This window comes from Astatotilapia calliptera, chromosome 23, assembly GCF_900246225.1.
Source record: "Astatotilapia calliptera chromosome 23, fAstCal1.2, whole genome shotgun sequence".
NCBI lineage: Eukaryota > Metazoa > Chordata > Actinopteri > Cichliformes > Cichlidae > Astatotilapia > Astatotilapia calliptera.
This window is the reverse complement of record NC_039323.1, coordinates 15834224-15854597: the sequence shown is the minus strand read 5'-3', so window position 1 is coordinate 15854597 and position 20374 is coordinate 15834224. Positions and strand designations below refer to the sequence as shown.

Sequence of the window (20374 nt, the reverse complement as noted above, 5' to 3'; positions counted from 1 at the left end):
CTTTGGCCTTTCCCGTGGTGGTGTAGAGGTTAGAATGACATAAATTGATTCTTTGGACAGATGTGCTTTATACAATGAGATAAGATCAGCAGTATCTATGATAAGTTGGTTGGTTGGCTTGTTGGTTGGTTGTAATATAGGTGCACAGAAATCTGACCACATTACCACAGTACTGAAGGCACTTCATTGGCCCCCAGTGTAGAGTTACCTCTAAAATTCTTCTATTAGTTCATAAAGCTCTCAGTGGTTTGGCCCCCTGGTATATTTCTGTTTTGCTCACGCTCTACAGTCCAGTCAGACCTCTCAAATCATCAAGCGCAGATTTTTCCCTGTTCCCAGAATCAGATCTTAGTCTGCTGAGGGTGCTGTCCGTTATTGTGGTCCTGTTTTTTGGAACAAGCTTCCTGCTGACTTCACATCAATTACATCTCTCTGAACATTGAAGAACAAACCTGTTGCTTTGTTTTGTTTAATTTGGATGTTGATGTATTTATTTTAATGTTTTGTTTATGATCGGATATTATAGTACATAATATTGAAAATATTCATTAGAAAGAAGAATTTATTAATTCAGTAGCTTTATGATGGGGGTTTAGCAGTGCTGTAAAGTGTAGTGCATCCTTACAATCTGCTGTTGTTTTCTCTGTATTTTATTGTTAGTTAGCTATTACAGTTTGGCCGTTTGCTTTTGGCATTGCCAAAATTTTTGAGCACCATGTCACCAACATAATACCATTGCTGTAACTGGACTTGCAACAACTCAGCAATATCCATCCAAAGTGTTGAGAGACTGCAGGATTTCAGTTCATAGTGCTGAAATCCTGTCATCAGGGTTCTGATAAAGTTCTGTCTACAACAAATTACAAATCGGAATCTTTAACTGTCAATGTTTATTGCATGGGTCCGCCCCAAGTTCCTGAAGACTCTGGACGTTGTAGGGCTGTCCTGGTTGACACGCCTCTACAATGTTGCATGGAAATCAGGGGCAATACCTCTGGACTGGCAGACCAGGGTGGTGGTCCCCATCTTTAAGAAGGGGGACCGGAGGGTGTGTTCCAACTATAGGGTGATCACACTCCTCAGCCTCCCTGGGAAAGTCTATGCCAGCATGCTGAGGCCATGGTTCTCAGCCGGAAAAGGGTGGAGTACCCACACCGGATCGGGGATGAGTTCCTGCCCCAAGTGGAGGAGTTCAAGTACCTGTTCGCGAGTGATGGGACAAGTGAGCCGGAGATCGACAGACGGATTGGTGCGGCGGCTGCAGTGATGCGGACGCTGCACCGGTCCGTCGTGGTGAAGAGGGAGCTGAGTGTAAAAGCGAAGCTCTCAATTTACCGGTTGATCTACGTCCCTACCCTCACCTATGGCCACGAGCTGTGGGTAGTGACCAAAAGAACGAGATCGCGGATACAAGCGGCGGAAATGAGCTTCCTCCGAAGGGTGGCTGGCCTCTCCCTTAGAGATGGGGTGAGAAGTTTGGCCATCCGGGAGGGGCTCAGAGTAGAGCCGCTGCTCCTCCACATCGAAAGGAGCCAGTTGAGGTGGTTCGGGCATCTGACAAGGATGCCTCCTGGGCGCCTCCTGGGGTTGGTGTTCCGGACATGTCCCGGAGGAGGCCCCGGGGCAGACCCAGGACACGCTGGAGAGATTATATCTCTCGGCTGGCCTGGGAACGCCTTGGTGTTCCCCCGGATAAGCTGGAGGAGGTGGCTGGGGAGAGGGAGGTCTGGACTTCTCTGCTTAGGCTGCTGCCCCCGTGACCCGGCCCCGGATAAAGCGGATGAAGATGGATGGATGTTTATTGCATGTGTTTTTGTGAACCTAGGACTGGATCAGATTGCAGATACTGATGTCAGTTACACATAAGACTTGAATATTTTGGAGGAGTCTAGAGATGTGTTCTTTCCATAAGGAAAAGTGTTAAATGTCAGCTCATTTGTGGAGGTAATATTAGTAATACATAGCAATCGGCTACTGTAACGGCCAGCCGTAAGTATTACAGTGGTCTTTCTTTAAAGCAAAAGGCAACTGTAAGAAACTGAAAGGTCAGATTCTAATAAAAATAAAGGTTTATAGCAATGCTACCTTTTTATCTTGTCTCTCTACACTGAGCATAGACCTCAGACAAGATAGCTTCATAATGCATATTTTAATGTGTGTCTCACTTCAGCTTGTGATCTGTCGGTTGGTCGGTCACTCAGAATGGACAGCATCAGGCCCTGATATTTACACTTACTGGCTACAGAAGCTAACTGCGTTCCAAGAACATCTTGCAAAACAAATGAACCAGATGCTAATGGATGAGATGCATTAAGCATAGTTAACTGAAGGCTGGACAGTCCAGATCCCCAAGAATCCAAAAAAGGGACCTGTCCTACCTAACGACCAGATAATAACCTGCCTCAGCACCACATGGAAGCTCCTGTTAGGCATCATATCAGCGCAGATGAACAGGCATATGGCTTAGTATGGTTTGAGTAGGGCCCAGAAGGCAACTGGGAATGAATCCAGAAATGCCTAGAACTATACAAGAAAGGGCGGTCTGGGTGTCCTTGCTTAGGCTAGTGCCCCCACAACCCAGCCCTGGATAAGCAGAAGAAAATGGATGGATGGATAGTTTTTCTTTACACAGCTTTGTGTATGTATGTGTAATGTGTATATATAGACACGTGTGTGTGTGTGTGTGTGTGTGTGTGTGTGTGTGTGTGTGTGTGTGTGTGTGTGTGTGTGTGTGTGTGTGTGTGTGATTTACATTGCTGTGCTTGAGAGCCACCATCTACCGGAACCAAATTCCCTGTATGTGTCTGCACATATAGTTGGCCAATAAACACGATTCTGATTCTGATTCTGACAACACTGCAAAAAACGATTTTCAAGAAAGTAAAAAAAACCTTGTTTATGGACATTTTTTCTTATTTTTTGCCTAAAAAGAAAATATATTCTTAACAAGCAAGTTTTGGACAAGAAAATAAAGCTTATTCTAGGAAAATATGTCTAACTTTTCCTTAAAAGGATATTTTAGCTCATCTTGAGCTTTATTTACCAGTTACAAGGCATGACAATGGTTTGGTTGAATTTCCAGAATAAAAATAAGATTATTTTTCTCATTTCAAGAGTAAGGGCACTTAAACAGCTGCTCAGTTTAAGAAATGTATTTATTGACACTAAAGTTTAATAATTGCTGTCAAGTTTGACACAATATGCAGTATATGAACAAAGGCAGGAACTAAAAGCACATGGTAAACATGAAAATACAGGCCCATTTGAAAAACAGAAACAGCACAACTCATTCACTTTAGGCCATGTCAAACAGAATAATAGATCAGCATCAGTATATCTATACTATGGCAATACTAAAATCGCATTCAACTGTCAGAATTTATAGAAAAACAACAACTTCATTTTAAAAATTGTCACAAAACTGTCCAAAACAATAACCTGAAAATACAGTTCATGCATGTAAAGCAGTGTACCTTTTATAAAACATATGTTGAGCTCACGTGTAGTCCAATTACATCACCCAGGTAATATTTCATGACCGCACATGTCATATCTTTGTGTGTGAAACTGTAATATGAAATGAAATCTCATTGTTGGCTGGCTTTCCACCACTGAATCGGTCCTGTATGCCCACATGTTACTCAGATTTCTGTTCACTGCTGATGAGGGTTCCCTCCTAGAACTGCAATTGAGATTAGTTGATTAATTGACTAGTTGAGGATAAGGAAATTAAATACAAGGTACACTGATAATTTCTAAAAAAATTTAATGTCAGAAATATACTGCATTTTATAATTTACTCTAAAATATGCATGTTTTCAAGCTGAGTTTAATAAATGGATATTCATTTAATGCTCATTGCTATTTGGCAGCTTAACTGTAGTTTAAAAGCCTTGAAAAATCCTCAAAAACCTAAACTGGGAAAGCTAAACTAAAGAACACAGGAAACATGGAAAATGTTGCAAAAACCTTACAACCTTGAACAAGGAACATAAGACATGAAAACATCAGGGAGGGAACACAGATGATAACACAGGAGAGAATACAGATGATCCGACAAAGAACACACTAAATATACACACACAAAAGGAAACGAGGAATTGGCAGACAGGCACGAAACACAGCTGACACTAATCAGATGAGAAGAGACCAGGAGGAAGCAAAACAGAATACACCGATGCAAGGCAGGGACTATCAAAGTAAAACAGGAATAAACATGAATATCGAACCACGGACAATACACTGAAGACAAGGGAGGTACAGAGAACACCTAAATACTGGAAATAATTAACAAATAACTAGGAAACTAACTGACACAATGAATATTAATAAACACAAACAACCAAGGAGACTGCGGACCATGACAATCGGTTTATTTAAAACAAAAGTTTAAAAAAATACAAAATGTTGTTTTCTCTAGTAGAAGAAATTAAACACTATCAGAATATTCTTTATAAATAGATAGCATTGTTGTGGATTATAAGGAATAAGCATTAACATATCTACTGTTAAGCTGTAAAAACAAGTAGACATCTAACATGAATATTTTATATGATTATTTTCAAAGATATTAAAGTATATATTCAGTCTCACCTTACAGATTTTTGTGTCCTAATCGATCCACTGCATCGTCCATTGGCAAGGTGGTCGGAGTGTATTCGAAGAATGTGATACCAAAATTAGCTGTAAACACGATATTCTTTGACACATCCATCTATGCCACAAACTTCACGGAAATCTGGACTATGGCTATGTGCAGAATTAATATGACTCAGTAGGGATTTGAGGGTCAGACCCACAAAAACGATGTAGATAACACAGCGCCAAATCATTTTGTTTTACTGGTCTGTGAACTACTTTTCCCATAAAGTCAAGATAACCAGGATTATTCCATTATGGGGTAGGAATGGCTATCCTAATTCAGTGCCTTAAAACAGCTGTAGTAAGTAACAGTACCCACACATCAGTATTTACAGAACATAATCTAACTAAATAGTCAAATATTTAAATATATATCATTTTATAGGTATAAAAGAGCGAACTAAACCATTTCCGTACACAACCCCATACTCCTGAGTTGGTACAGCCCACCTTCCCGCCTCTAGCTCCGTGCCTAAACGGTTGGATTGCAGGATCAGAGGTCTGGGTGTAGATGCGATACAGTTGGTACAGTGTGAAGAAATTAAGGCACGCTATGGAAAAACTGGACGAAATAACAATTGCCAACCTGAAAGGTATGTGACTGTTTTGTTTTTTCTATGTTTTGTGTTTTGGTATGTTGCATGTTAAGTCGCTAGCATGGCAGGCTATACCCGGTTGTTAGCTTAGCTTAGCTGTGCGGTTAGCTTAGTTGCATTAGCATTTTTAAATATGCTAGTGCAGAGAGTTATGAAAGAATTCATGTCCAGTTATTAGTTTCAGTGTCTGTGAATTTATTCAACAAGTGTGCAAAGTGCCATAAGTTAATGCCAGTTTTACAGAAATTGTGGGAGTTTCAAATTTCCATTAGTGAAGTTATTTCATTATATACTTTAGCCCAGGAAGCAAAAAAAAAAAAAATACATTTATATGTATACATGCATTTAATTGATGTATCACAAATATATTACTTTTACCAGTCAATAGGAGGAAGGTAATTTAGAACCTGTGGAGCAGTGAGGAGGGAGTATAATGGAATAGAGTCATGGTTTTAAATGGTAAATATTAAATTATGTTTCCTATGTATCCTGTCTGTTACCCAAGCAAAGCTGTCAGCTGGCTTGCACCTGAGGATAATGCAATGTAGTGATAATTGGAAACTCCTATTGCAGAAGCAAATGTTGGAGAAGACCTGCTCTCATCACTTTCACGAGATGACATCAAAGATCTGTTTCCTGGTCCTGAACATTTCCTCAGGCGTCGGGCTCTATGGCTTGCAGTGCACAAATGTGAAGAAGTAAGTTCTGTCCTATCGCTGTGTGACAAAACTGAGAACACACCAGCTTGTTTTATGCAGTTTCAAGTAATTCCACCAATACTCACTTAACAGATAGACAGTAGAATCTTCTTTAGTTTTGATTTAAATCAAGTGGCCTACACATTTATTAAATATACATATTTTTTATTGTTCAACATTTTACTGATATTATGTTGTACTTTCTTTCATATTTAGAGACCTAAAGTTCTTGTGCAATTTTATGTGAAATTAGCCCTATGTACACTGTATTTTAGAACAAGACTGCTGCTGAAAAAACGCTAACAACTACTGGAGATGGTGACTTCTCCAGAGAGGAACCCAGCACTTCTAAGTTTGTGACTATGTCCAACCCAGAGTACATAGTCTTCACAGACAGTGAACTTGAGCAAGCTCGACATTCCTACTTTGAAAAGAAGCAACTGGGGACAGAGTGTGCTGAACCTTTGTCAAAGGAACTCTTTTGTCGACTCGTAAGAAACACCATGACAAACATGATTTCGATAGCAAGAGCAGCTGAGGACTCCAGATACCCCAGCAAACATGAGGTTGATGCCATGGCAAAGCGATTAATGGAGTACTACCCAATGCTTAAAGAAACGTGTGGTGAGTGGGTAAGTAGCATTTGCTCAATACCACTCTGTGTTAATCATGAGTGATGTATCTTATCATCTTTTAATTTTTATCGTTTGTACCTGTTAGGAGCATGTTGCTAAAAAGCTAATGAAGAGACTCTCCAATGTCAAAAGTCCAAGGAAGGGCAAAAAACCTCCTGCGAAGAAGCCAAGAAAGGATGGGAATGAAAGTGTTGCAAAAAGTGACAGCAGTGGGGAGTCCAGTGCATCAACTATTATTCTAGATAAATCACCAGTTAGATCGATGGGCACCCCAGTGCACCACCAGGATGGCAGTGATGAAGAATGTAAGTATAATATAATACACCCTCTTATTACACCCTGAGTGTAAATGTGGTTTGGACGAAACTTTTTGTTTTTTTGTTAAAAATTCTGCTAACAATGGAACACAACTACTTCACTGTTTATCTTGGAATCTTTGTGTTCCATTTAATAGTGACAACTTGACAGGATGAATGAACAATTTTAAGATAGGTGGTTAGTTAATTTGTTGATCTAATTTACAGATATATTTTGGTATTTTTGTTTTATTGCTTTGCACCAATAACAGATATATAAAGCCTTACTGTGGCAATAAATGATTTACACACCTCTGCTCTGTGTGTTTAGCTGGTTCAGCTGACTTCTTTGACAGCCAAAAAACCCAGGCAAAACACTACAAGACACTTCAAGAAATATACAAGACCAAAAAACCGAACGAAGCTGCTGTTACCCAACTGCTGAACCTGGAGTTTGAGTCTAGAAGACAATTCATTAACTCTGATGCTATAAAGGAGCAGGACAGAGCAGTGAAGATACTAGAGGCATATCCTTGTTTCAGAGAACTGGATCATGTAAGCAGCACTTATTTCTTTTAGCCATCCTGTTATTACTTTGGGGACATTTTGATATGATTTTCAAATTTCTTAAATACTGGCCCTCATGTTTAAATTGTTATCACTTATTGTCAAGACCAGATACAGAGCTAGACAGATCTATCAGTTGGGTTTCTGTCTGTATTTTTCAGGTCCTTGATGAGCTGCGGAGAATTATTCAACCATCCAACTTGAAATACATTTCTGAGATGAAGGATAGATGGGAAATCTTCTACTCGAAGGTGCAGTTTTATGGTGTCATGAAGAAAGTTATGAAGCCGCCAAAAACTTTGGATGGAGGTAATGCTACAGTATCTTGATTTGTCTACATTTATGCTTTGCAGATTACATTATTTGCAATGCTTAATGGTGTTGCCCTGTCTTATTTTTCTTTTTTCAAACCAGTGGAACATGCAGCAGCTGTGTTCAGAGCCCTTCCCATGCTTTTCCCTTCCAGCACAGTACCACCTAAGAAGCTGGGCATCTGTAGTGAGGCTTTTTTCCATGTCCTAAAGGTAAGGCTGCAATATTCTATGTGTATATATTGTTGAATTTTGCAGTTACTCACGTTTTCATTTTATATATTTTACTGTGGAGTCAGTCAAATATTCTTAAAGTTCAGATCCCCATAACATGTTGATGTTAATAAAACCTACAAAAAAAGTTGATCTATTTTAAACTGTAATGCAACTCAAAAATTGTGTTTCTTACAGTCTTGTTCTAATCCTCTTTTTTTCTGTCATGTAGACTTCAGAAGACCCTGAAGGCTACCTGCGTCAGCGACCCCTGGCTTGTCCAGTTCTGCTTGTCTCTGAAGGCAACTGCATGATAGCTGTTGGAACCACACCGGTGAGCACTTTTGAACGGAAGGATCTTAATGAGGGACTGCTCTATCTGATGGCATATTACTATGCCCTCCACCTCACATATCCATAGTGCATTTCCACGCTGCTGTCTGTCTTGCAAACTGAAATACTCAAAGACTCCATCCACCGAGATTCAACCCCCTCTTACAAGAAGGCGCTTGGTGAGTGGAAGTCATTCATTGAGTGAGTCTCTCAGATGACAGACTCCATCTGCCTTGTTTATCAGACTCAGTGTTAGTCAGTGAGGTTGTTTTTTTTTTCTTTAGAAAAGTTGTTCAAATGTAAAACACATGTTTGTTTGTGTGGTCGTTAAACTTGTTCTTCTAAAATGTTATGTAATATAGGATTTGAAATAGTGATTGTTTTAAGCTTCAGCAAAATTTATTTTTGATACCAGCTATGAGTGTGTTATACTGTTATTATTCATGTTAAGAGTATCTTGAATATGCACTTCTTATATTGGCCATGTTACACAGTACCCTGCTGAAATGTATAATTTTAGACATGATTCTCCTGGAACAGACCTCAGTGAGTTACTGACCCATTGCTGTGTCAATAAAAGCGCAAAAACTAAGAGTGCTTTTGCTGTCTTAATTTAAGATGAATTCCCTTATTTTTAGTAGCTTTTTGAAGAGATGGTGTCTTATTCTCAGGAATTTTTGCTGATTATTGTTCTCAGAGTCGAAACATAATTCTTATAGTTAGCTCAATCAAGAAAGAAACAATTCAGTTTTAAGAAAATTTGTCCTATAGTAAGGTGTTTTTTTATGTGAAAAATCTAAATTAAGGTGTAGAATCTTAAAGTAAGCAAATAATCCTTGAAAACAGCTTGTTCAAGAAAGCATAATACTCATTTTAGGTACAGATTTTCTAAATATCAAAGTGTCTTTTACTTATAATAAGTCACATTTTCTTCAAATAAGCATACATTTTAGACAATTTTGTCTAGTTAAAAGGCATATGACAGTTAGATTAATTTGCTAGTTTTAAGAATTCTAGTCAAGCAACTTTTGCTTACCCCATTGGCAGATTTTTTTGCTCAAAACAAGAAAATTTTGTCAGATTTAAGAACATTTGGCTTGTTTCAAGTATAGCTGTTTTTGCAGTGAAGAAAAGTGGATGTGTTGAAGGTATAGGCATGGCTGTAGAGTGTCATAATTTTATCATTACTGAGCGAGTATCTCCATGCCATCCCTGGGAGCAACAATAGGCTGCAGCACATGAAACTATAACTAATTTAACAGTAATAAACATTAACCTGCCTATCAGATTTAATTGCTCATTAATGGAAGGTGCGGAAACACTGTTCCAGATCGTTCCGGCCCACTTTAACCCCTGGTTCTACCACTTGAGGTAGTTGATTTTTGATTCTGAGGCTTTTTGCAGATCATTATCCTATTTTAGAAACCGTTCTCTTTTCATCTTCAACTTTCAAGCTTCACATATTCTTCGCTGTTTGCTAGTATTTAATTGAATCTATTTTCCTCTGTATCGGTGGAATTTTGCCCTTCCGCTGGTTCCAGCACAAGTCCAAAGGAGGATCCAACCTCATGCTTAACGAGTGAGGTGTTCTTTTAAAAATGTTCTGCAGCCTTTTTATCTCTAAATATATATTTACTCATAGCATTCTTTGTTTGGCCATAGGAACTGGCCAAAATTTGCATAAAAGTTAATTTTTGTGGTAAGCATGAAGGAATATACATAAATGTATATGTATACTACCAGTCAAAAGTTTGAGCACACCTTCTCATTTATTTTTTTTACTTTATTTTTACTACTTTCCACATTGTAGATACATACTGAAGACATCAAAATGAAGCAAGATATAAGGAATTATGTAGCAAAGAAAAAATTGATATTTTAGATTCCTATAAGTAGCCATCCTTTGCTTTGTTCACAGCACTGCAAACCCTTGGCCTTCTCTCTCTGAGCTTCATGATGTTGCTATGGTCGGCAAACAAAACTATAATTGCTATAACTTTGAATGTGTCCCCAAGAGCAGTCCCAAAAATCAGACATAGGCTACAATGAAACTGGCTCACATGAGGACCGCCTCAGGAAAGGAAGACCAAGAGTCACCTCTGCTGCTGAGGATAAATTTATCCATGTCACCAGCCTCAGAAATCCCAAGTTAACAGCACCTAAGATTAGAGCCCAGATAAAAACCACACAGAGTTCCAGTAGCAGACACATCTCTACATCAACTGTTCACAGGAGACTGTGTGAATCAGGCCTTTATGGTCAAATAGCTGCTAAGAAAACACCACTAAAGAAAAGCAACAAGCAGAAGAGATTTGTTTGGGCCAAGAGACACAAGGAATGGACATTAGACCAGTGGAAATCTGTGCTTTGGTCTGAGTCCAGAGTTGAGAAGGTGAACGGATGGTCTCTACATACATGGTTCCCACTGTGAAGGATGGAGGAGGTGTGATGGTGTGAGGGTGCTTTGGTGACACTGTTGGAGATTTATTCAAAATTGAAGGCAAACTGAACCAGCATGGCTACCACAGCATCCTGCAGTGACATGCCATCCCACCCGGTTTGCGTTTAGTTGGACCATCATTTATTTCTCAACAGGACAATGACCCCAAACACACCTCCAGGCTGGAGAGTGATGGAGTGCTGCACCAGATGGTCTGGCCTCCAAAGTCACCTGACCTAAACCCAATGAAGATGGTTTGGGATCTGATGCAGAATGAAGAGGGCCAATAAATATATGAGCAGATTTTTATACCTTATTTTTACATTCACAATTCTGGTTAAATGGAATTTCTTAACAATATGAACTAAGGGACAAGAAATTTGAAATAATAAAACTGTTGCTTTCACCATAAAATGTTTTCTTGTTTTGTTGCATCTGTTATTTTAAAAGCAGTTGATGAGTGCAAGACATAGAAGTCCTGTTGAGACTATGTTTGAGTAATCAGAGAACTCATAAAACTTCTAAATTTGCCTTAATGATTGTGAAAAGCCATAACTTTATCAACCCCATTAGGGTCAAAGACTGTGGTTTCAAACACTGAGAAACTTCCGAACTTTTGATAATTTTTTAAAAAGCTAAATTGTAAAAAACAAAAATAATACAGTAATCATTCACAAAATGTTGAAAAGAATCTTTCATTTTTAACTTGCCTTTTAGAGGTCAGTTTATCTTCTTCCCACTAAACACAAATTCTACTAGGGGTATCCAAACTTTGTCTTGTGCAATTTTTTCCATGTAATCTAAATCTGGGTTAATCTAAAAGCTCCAGGCATGCGAAGGTTGTGAGCTGCACTGTGGAAGATTGCCTGCATTTAAGAGCTGGTTGTAATATTTTGTCATTTCACATTAAATGGTGTGCTCTAGGATCGAGGTTGCAGTCAAGTCAGATTAATGGCAGGCATGCTCAATAAGCTCAATATCTCCCCACATTATATTTTCTCTTCAAATTTAACACAATCACTGCTGTTATTCTTGGACAGCTTTTGAATATTGAATTTCAAAGCAAAGCTGCTTCCCACTGGCTGAACAGCTAGAATTAAATAAATGGTGTTTCAGCAGTCACATTCCTCTCTGCACTCTCTGATAACACTCCTAATTTAGCATCAAAGTGATTTATCTTTGGTGACCAATCAAACAACATATGTTTTAAATTTAAGTCTGACTTTTCTATTGTAAGATTCGTTTCACAGAACAAACTCAGACATTCCAGAGATGGGGATAAAAGAAAGACAAAAAGTAGGCAATATAACACAAACGGCTGGTCGAAAAGCAGAAAATGTTTGTCACCAACCCTCTACTTTCTGGCACTTATCCAGGCCAGATATGTGGCAGAAATGCACAATCCTCCTGTAACAACTCAACTTTTGATTCAAAGAAAGAGAGGTTCTAGTCCAAACTTCCTCGAGTTGTCAAGTTAATTTTTGTCTTATTATTTCATCATTGTCAAAAGCCAAAGGTGACCAAACCTGTTGTTTGAATGTAGATCACCTTGTAAATTCAACAATTTGTCCCTTGATTCAACTAACTCTTTTACACAAAAGACCAGTACAAAGTCCACATATGCTGTGTTATTGTTTATATAGTACCAATGCACATTTGACTGTTTTATGTTTTATAATACATCTTTTATTTCATATTATTAATGATTGTGTTGTTGTTGTTGTTGTTTTGCCTGTCTGTCATTTGCCTTTACTCCTTTGGACTTCACAAAGTTCCTTCCACTTTACCTTTGAACCTTTATCGTTACCATAAGACAGAGGCTAGGTTTCCCATGATCTACGACTCTGGCTGGAAGTCAAAATAAACCCTTCGCAGCCAAATCCGAGAATTGGAGCAAGGTATCAAAGACTTGAGAACTGATTATAAAATTACACTGCATCTGGATTATTTGAGTGATTATGCATACACTGCAAAAATTTAAGCTTTTCTCATTTCCACAGTTTTGGTCCCAGTAGAACAATAGCATTAGCAACCTCATCAGTTAAGGCAGATTCTGACCAAGATTAATGCTGACCGAGCTGACTGGTTTTCTATTGGCTGCCCAGTACAGTGCTTGACCTACAGGGGGTGTAATTTTCATTGTTTAGGATGAACCAGCAAAGTGCATAATCAGTCACTAGCAATCTATACACAACCCTTATTAGAGTTCTTTTTGCCTACAAAACAAACTAGATTATAGCAGTCAGACACAAGAAAAACTGCAGGGCCTGAATTCATGAAGGAATTCATGGCTGTGACTAGAAATAACATGGGCTGGTTTTACAGTTTTATTTTATATTTTGTTCAATTATTATTTTTTTTATTTTGTTGTTAAAGACCATACATATAGACCATAGCTGGCATGATACACTATTATCATAATCTACTGTAATTTTCCTTAAATATTTTAAGCTAATATAATGTTTGATAATTTTTCTTTCATTCTAAATGTTAAACAAATGCAAAATAGACACATTTTCCTCATGGCATCAGATTTTTTTCCCAGTAATAGTACAGAAAGTACTATGTTCTAATTTCTCTGTCATGAAAAGTGATGGATTTTCATAGAAATTCTCCATGGCAGTTTAATAGTGTCTATATAATAATACCAATACTGTCTGCCTGATGCAGTCTCGGTTCTTTCTTGCTATGCAGCACCAGAACAGATGCTCTATTGTAACTTTCTCCTATTGTCTGAATCTTTCTTTTTTTTCTGACTTTGTGTCTCTTTCCCACTCTCCCTCTCCTCCTCTATGTCCTGTTTCTCTACTTTTCTCTTGTAAGCCTTTAATGGTGATAAGCTGTTCCATGCTGAATGTGTCCCTGTGTCTCCACTCTCCCAGGAGCACTATCACTGAACTCAGTCCTGCACTGTTAACTGATTCACCTCAGATGAACGATTTTGGATACAGTATAGGAATGTGGACTAAGGATACTAGGCAGCAGTGCACAGTTTTGGTTTGGCTGAGATGACTTCTCTTACCAATGATGGACTTGTATGTAATGAGTATCAGGCTTGAAAACATTTGCTGTCTATCATAATGTGGAGCAAAATTTGATAATGCAGACAGACATACAAACACACATGCCAAGAAATAAATCTATCTAAACTGTACCTACTTAGCTGCACAAGTTACATTCTACACTGTGCCACTCTGTGATATTACAGCAGTTTTGTTGTGTCTTTGTTTCAACATTGCATTATATTATTCAAAACAAAGCTCTGACATAGGGCCCAGTTGCAGTTTCCTTGTTTATACAGTGGCTTGCAAAAGTATTCGGCCCCCTTGAGCTTTTCTACATTTTGTCACATTACAGCCACAAACATGAATCAATTTTATTGGAATTCCACGTGAAAGACCAACACAAAGTGGTGTACACGTGAGAAGAACAAAAATCATACATGATTCCAAACATTCTTTACAAATAAATAACTGAAAAGTGGGGTGTGCGTAATTATTCAGCCCCCTGAGTCAATACTTTGTATAACCACCTTTTGCTGCAATTACAGCTGCCAGTCTTTTAGGGTATGTCTCTACCAGCGTTGCACGTATAGAGACTGAAATCCTTGCCCATTCTTCTTTGCAAAACAGCTCCAGCTCAGTCAGATTACATGGACAGCGTTTGTGAACAGCAGTTGTCAGATCTTGCCACAGATTCTCGATTGGACTTAGATCTGGACTTTGACTGGGCCATTCTAACACATGGATATGTTTTGTTTTAAACCATTCCATTGTTGCCCTGGCTTTATGTTTAGGGTCGTTGTCCTGCTGGAAGGTGAACCTCCGCCCCAGCCTCAAGTCTTTTGCAGACTGCAAGAGGTTTTCTTCCAAGATTGCCCTGTATTTGGCTCCATCCATCTTCCCATCAACTCTGACCAGCTTCCCTGTCCCTGCTGAAGAGAAGCACCCCCAGAGCATGATGCTGTCACCACCATACAGTGGGCATGGTGTGTTCAGAGTGATGTGCAGTGTTAGTTTTCTGCCACACACAGCGTTTTGCATTTTGGCCAAAAAGTTCCATTTTGGTCTCATCTGACCAGAGCACCTTCTTCCACATGTTTGCTGTGTCCCCCACCAGTGTTGGTCAAGTTACTTGAAAAAAGTAATCAGTAACTAATTACTGATTACTTCCCCCAAAAAGTAATCCCATTACTTTACTAATTACTTATTTTCAAAAGTAATCAATTACTTAGTTACTTAGTTACTTTTTAAAAACACGATTTACAACCTGAATAGGTGATAAAGCGATAGATCTCTCAGCCCAATTCTACTTTTTCTACATAATCCATCATACAAGATGTAATCAAATGGAAAAGTCCCTTTTTAAAACTTTATTAGTTTTAATCTTTTAACTTTTTGCATCAAGCAAAAATGCAATTATATGCAACATTCACTGACTGGAAGAAATTTGTTTAATATTTAAACCTATTTTCTGCACATTCCAGCACATAATTTTTATTTTTTTGTGTTTACACTCAGTCTTTCAAATAGATGCAAGTAAAACACAGCAGAAAATAAATAAAATCAAAGACTAGCGGTCCTTTTGCTTTATTTTCACCTGTAAAGCAGGTGAAAATTTTCCATTACGTGGTAGCGCACTCGGAGCTTGCTTGGAAGTTTAGGGGGTTTTTTTCACTGTAAAAATAAGTTTTCTTCCCACGCACAATGCTAATGGACACTAATGTTTTTGTCACTTTTTATGGAATCAAACTTAAAGTAAGGTCAGTACTTCCACGCTTTAAACGCTGCACGCTCATACTCTCTCCGGTACTCGATATATTATCCATTGTTGATCTGCACACAGCTGTTGTCATGAATGTCGCACTCGCTTATGTCACTGTCATGAGACATTCTCGCAGATACTCCCTTCACCCTGGCCAAAAATGACCAAAGAAAAAGTGGAAAACAGCTAAATATGAGAGGGTTTTGAACAAAGTTTGTGTTTTTTCCATTGTTTAAGCACTGCTTCCAGCCAAGAGTGATACCATATATGCCCTATAGCTGCAGAAAAGGCTAACATTGTTATCTTTTTACAAAAAAAAACAGCTAAAGATGAGAGGTTTTAGGACAAAATTTGTGTTCTCCATTCTTTAAGCACCGGTTTGAGCACCGTTTAAGCATCAGCACCATTTCAAAAGTACCGGTTTGGCACCTGTATCGGATAAAACCTAAACGATACCCATCCCTATCTAGGATGCCCTCTGGACCCAGTGGAGGTGGTGGGTGACAGGAGAATGGTGGCCAAGCTGTCATCCCTGTTGGACAACATCTCCCACCCCATGCAGGAGACTGTTACAGCACTGAGCAGCTCCTTCAGTGGCAGGCTGCGGCACCCACGTGTGGGACTAATAAAGGTTATCTTATCTTATATACATCAGTCTAAGTGGGGTTGACCAGATTTCTCTTCCCCGAGCCTCTGCCTCTACCTCTGGGAAGACACCAAGGGGTTCCTGGGCTAGCCAAGCGACATAACCTCTCCAATGCATCCCAAATCTGCCTTGAGGTATCCTTTCAGAGGTTTCTTCATGTTAACAGGGAGCTTTTCCCTCCTGGTGACGCCAAGTACCTGCTGATAGGGTCTCATCTGATAGTTGTCTAATTGAATTTAATGAACAACAATGTCTGAAAATATTGTTATCTTCTTTTGTGTTATATTTCATTATGAGTTTTTGTCTGTTCTTTGGATCTCTGTACTTTGTAAAATAGTCTGACAGAACAGAGTGAAAACCATGGTTAAGATGGTTGGAGCACTCTCCTCTAGGGAATGAGATGGCAGACGTCAGTGAACAACTCCCACTGTAATTAATCTAAAAAGTGTTTAATCGGCTTGTTAATTAGCAGCACTCGGATTGTAATGGGACTCTTAAAGTCAGGTGCACTAGAAAGGTCAGACAGTTTCACATTTTACTTTAAAATGTAGATGTGTTTAATTAATGCTATCAAGATCTAGTGTATTTGTGATTAGTGAAGTCATTTCTAATAAGGTGAAAGGCCGAAATTATTATTCTATTTACAGACACACACTCAGTGTTTGGTAATTTTACCAGCACACCTCCAAAAATTTAATTACACTATAAGACAGAGTGTCCAATAACTCCTGACTGGTGTGGGGTGTTAAACTGTTTCAAATGACATTAAAATGTAATTCCTGCCAGTAAGACCACAGTGAAAGAGGAGTTTACAGACTAATTTGGTTACATGTCCTTCATGCCTATGGATGGATGAGGCAGGAAAATTAAAGCCTCCCCCAATTTTGGCCCAGTATGTAGTCTTATACTTAGAAAATTATCATCTTCATGCCTAATGGCATATAAGGACAGACAAGCCTCCTCCACTGTTGGCTATTTGTGGATGACTTGGCAGTGTGACCACAACTCATCATCACTCCTTTTTAGCTTAGCTTTTTGTGGACATAAACCAATGTCTGCTTTTATAAATTTAATTTGTGTTGACTTTTGGACTGAAATGTTGACGTCTTGAGACATTCTGGATTGAAGATTGAAGCAGATCTGTTGAATTTTCCCCCATGATTTAATTATAAAGTGTAAGTATCTTGTCTAGTGTCATATAAATGAGAAACCAGACTCCTCCGGTCCTGGCAGTTTACAGCATGCTTGGCAGCAGGACTTCTGCTTCTTGTCCATAATAGGTTTTTCCCATTTCTCTCTCTCTTTTTTATAGATCATTTAGCATTTAGTCATTTCTTGCATGTCCTGATATTCTTGATATCCATAAAAAGGCTATATTTATAAAATAAAATTGCAAAAACACCATCTGAATAATTTTGCACTTGGTACCTAGCAACCATCAGTTCTTAGTAGTTGGTGCTCGTTATAGTGGAAAAACACTGGCTATTGTTAAAGGAATGCAATTAAACTGCAATATAAAATATATAATTGCCCAGCTAATGCAATCTACAATATGACAGAAAAAAAGAATGATTAAAATACATTTTAGCATTTGTCTGTGACACCTTGAGGTAGTCCAAAAAAAATTATTGGTGATTATCTTGTAATTTTCCAGGAAGCATCAGTTTAAATGGTAAAAGCTCATCAGAACAACTAAAAGAAAAAAAAATCAAACAACAATGTCAAAATGGCTTTTTTTTAAGAATTAATATTTCACCATATAGTGTGACAGCCTCTTGTCAAGGAACTCAAATCAATTCAGTTTTACTTATATATCATACAATCAAAACAGTGCTGCCTGTAATGCGCAGCAGCACAAAGCGTAGCTGCACAAATAACACTGGCACACTGGAAGAAGTAACCTCTGAACCAAAAATAACTGTATAAAATTCTAAATGTCCCTCAAACTCATTTTAATTAGCATATTTACGTGAAACCCTATTCACAGCACTCAGACTTCCAAGCCATCCAGACTCTCATTTCCTTCTCTTTGCTTATGTTCAGATTCAACTTCTTCCACTTCCACTGCATAAAACATTCAAAACTTGGCTTAAATATAAAAAAAGTATCAACTGCTGTTCATTTTAAATCTCATTAAATTTTTACATTTTAAAAAGTAATATTCCTGCAGCTGGCACACCAGAAAAAATACCATAAAATAATAGAAATTTACCATTAAAATATAGTACTTTTCAATAATAATAAAAACTCCTCCTAAATATTTAAAATACCTGATAGTAGGGTCAAACACAGATGTAATTCAAAATATCAGACTAAAAATTACACAAACATATTGTTACCATTTGCTTTTAGTATGTTCAAGTAAAAATTGAATGTTCAGACTGGACTTCACAGTAAGTCATAGATATAAACTTTGCAGTATTTACACTTCTTAAATTATCCAAGGCCACTTGATCATTTCGTATGAGATTTATGAATACGAGCTATGACAACTGTTAAACAGTTAGGGCACACTTATCTACTGCTCTCAGCATTTCATTTTGTTAACAAATAGACCACAATAGAAAATAGTTGCCCCTCTTTCAACACTCTTGGTAATTAATTTGAACTTATGTGCAGTTTATAACAATCCTCTGAGCCAAATGGCTCTTTAGGAGCCATATTAAAAAAAGCAGAATAAAAATTAAAAACATCCATCAGTTAAACCAAGGGTACCTTAAACAATCACGTTGAACATGGCAAGTCTCCATGGTGGTTCTTATCTGAAAGTTAACATTTACACACTTTGGTCTTGGTCTGTTAATGCTCTTTGACCTGGTTCTAACTATAAATTGCCATTTTCTTCCCCAGGTTTTTACCTTGTTGTATGCATGCCCTCTTCCACTCAAAGTGGGCACTCCACTCTTTTCCGGCATATCTGTGATTTTATATACAATTTTTAACTCTATCTTTAGTCTAATTATCTCTAAAAAGTGTTTTTACATTAGACATGGTAATTCAGTCGCAAATGTTTTTAATGTATTGCTGTCAGCTCTTCTGAGAACTCTCCACCTTTTGTCTTGCTAAAACATTGTGGAAGTTTGTACACTGAGTGGCTGTCCTTTGCTGGTAGGTTATTGATTAGTTGCTAATGAAAGGCCTATTAAAGACAAGCATATTGATTCAGAGAGAACCCGATGACAGTTTCACTGCAAAAGGGACACAATGGAAAAAGACATGCAATGCCAAGAGGCCAAAGTATGAGGATTGAATAATGACTGTATATTTTGGTTTAACATTATTTATATATTTCTTTTGATTACTTGTTCTGTCCTCTAACTTATATACTGATGACTAACATTCTGCAAAAACAACCTTCTGTAAAGTCATGGTTGCAGTATCATTGGTGTATCATTACTTATCAAAATCATTAGCTCTAACATTAATTACTCAACCCATTACTAAGGAGAACACTGGCCCCAAAGGCTGCTCCAGGATCCATTGGTGAATTATCTTTACCATTTACTATAACTGGTTAAAAAGCATAAAACATAGGTCCAAATGCCCAGGGTCCACAGTTTCATTTCTGGCTGGCTGCACCATATGCTGCTTGTCATTCTTGTACTGTGTTTACTCATATATTAGTTTCTCTCCACTGATTATATCAAATGTGCAAAAACGTATGAAAAAAATATTTGCTCTTGTGCAGAGCTGTAGTGACTACACAAGCATTAAAGTAAGCAGCCATGTGATAGGGTGCGATTAGAGGAACTGTGGTATTATAGGAGAAAGTTAGGACTGGCAGAGAAGTATGAGAGGGTGGTGCAGGACATGAGGACAGTAAGTCTGTGGCTTGTGTAACAGGTGTTACAAACGGGTTTCAGTTCAAGCCGATACATCAGGGATCCAGTCTGAGCCTCTTCTTGCAATGTTAGTTAGCTAAAACAAAAAACTAAAAGTAGATGTGAGAAAACATTTTCCTTAGTTTTGGTATTTGTTTGTTTGGTGAAATGTTATGAGTTGCCTGATGAGGCATCAATGTATGAGGTGCCGTAAGGGACATTATTACTGAAACGCTCTCACACACACAACTGAAACGCTCTCACACACACAACTGAAACGCTCTCACACACACTACTGAAATTTTAGCTCTCACACACACAACTGAAACGCTCTCACACACACTACTGAAAAACCAAGGCATTTCAGTTGAACAGGAAGGCATTTCAGTTAAACAGGAAGGCGTTTCAGTTGA

The 20374-nt window shown here is 38.2% G+C and overlaps 2 protein-coding genes across 7 annotated transcripts in view; both read left to right on the top strand.

The window, feature by feature from the left end:
- naaladl2 (N-acetylated alpha-linked acidic dipeptidase like 2) overlaps positions 1-20374 on the top strand; it is a 568261-nt gene that overhangs the window by 60220 nt on the left and 487667 nt on the right. The window lies entirely within an intron of this gene.
- LOC113016301 (uncharacterized) lies at positions 4726-8882 on the top strand. Of its 3 annotated transcripts, XM_026159043.1 has the most exons (9): positions 4726-5234; positions 5619-5696; positions 5811-5935; positions 6211-6567; positions 6656-6875; positions 7198-7421; positions 7595-7742; positions 7848-7957; positions 8190-8882. In XM_026159043.1, exons 2-9 carry the CDS (start codon positions 5684-5686, stop codon positions 8376-8378), a joined length of 1386 nt encoding a protein of 461 aa, XP_026014828.1. In that variant the 5' UTR covers positions 4726-5234; positions 5619-5683; the 3' UTR covers positions 8379-8882. The 3 variants fall into 3 exon arrangements, with proteins under 3 accessions (XP_026014828.1, XP_026014826.1, XP_026014827.1); XM_026159041.1 differs by lacking the exon at positions 5619-5696 and having other exon boundaries at positions 4727-5234; XM_026159042.1 differs by lacking the exon at positions 4726-5234 and having other exon boundaries at positions 5243-5696.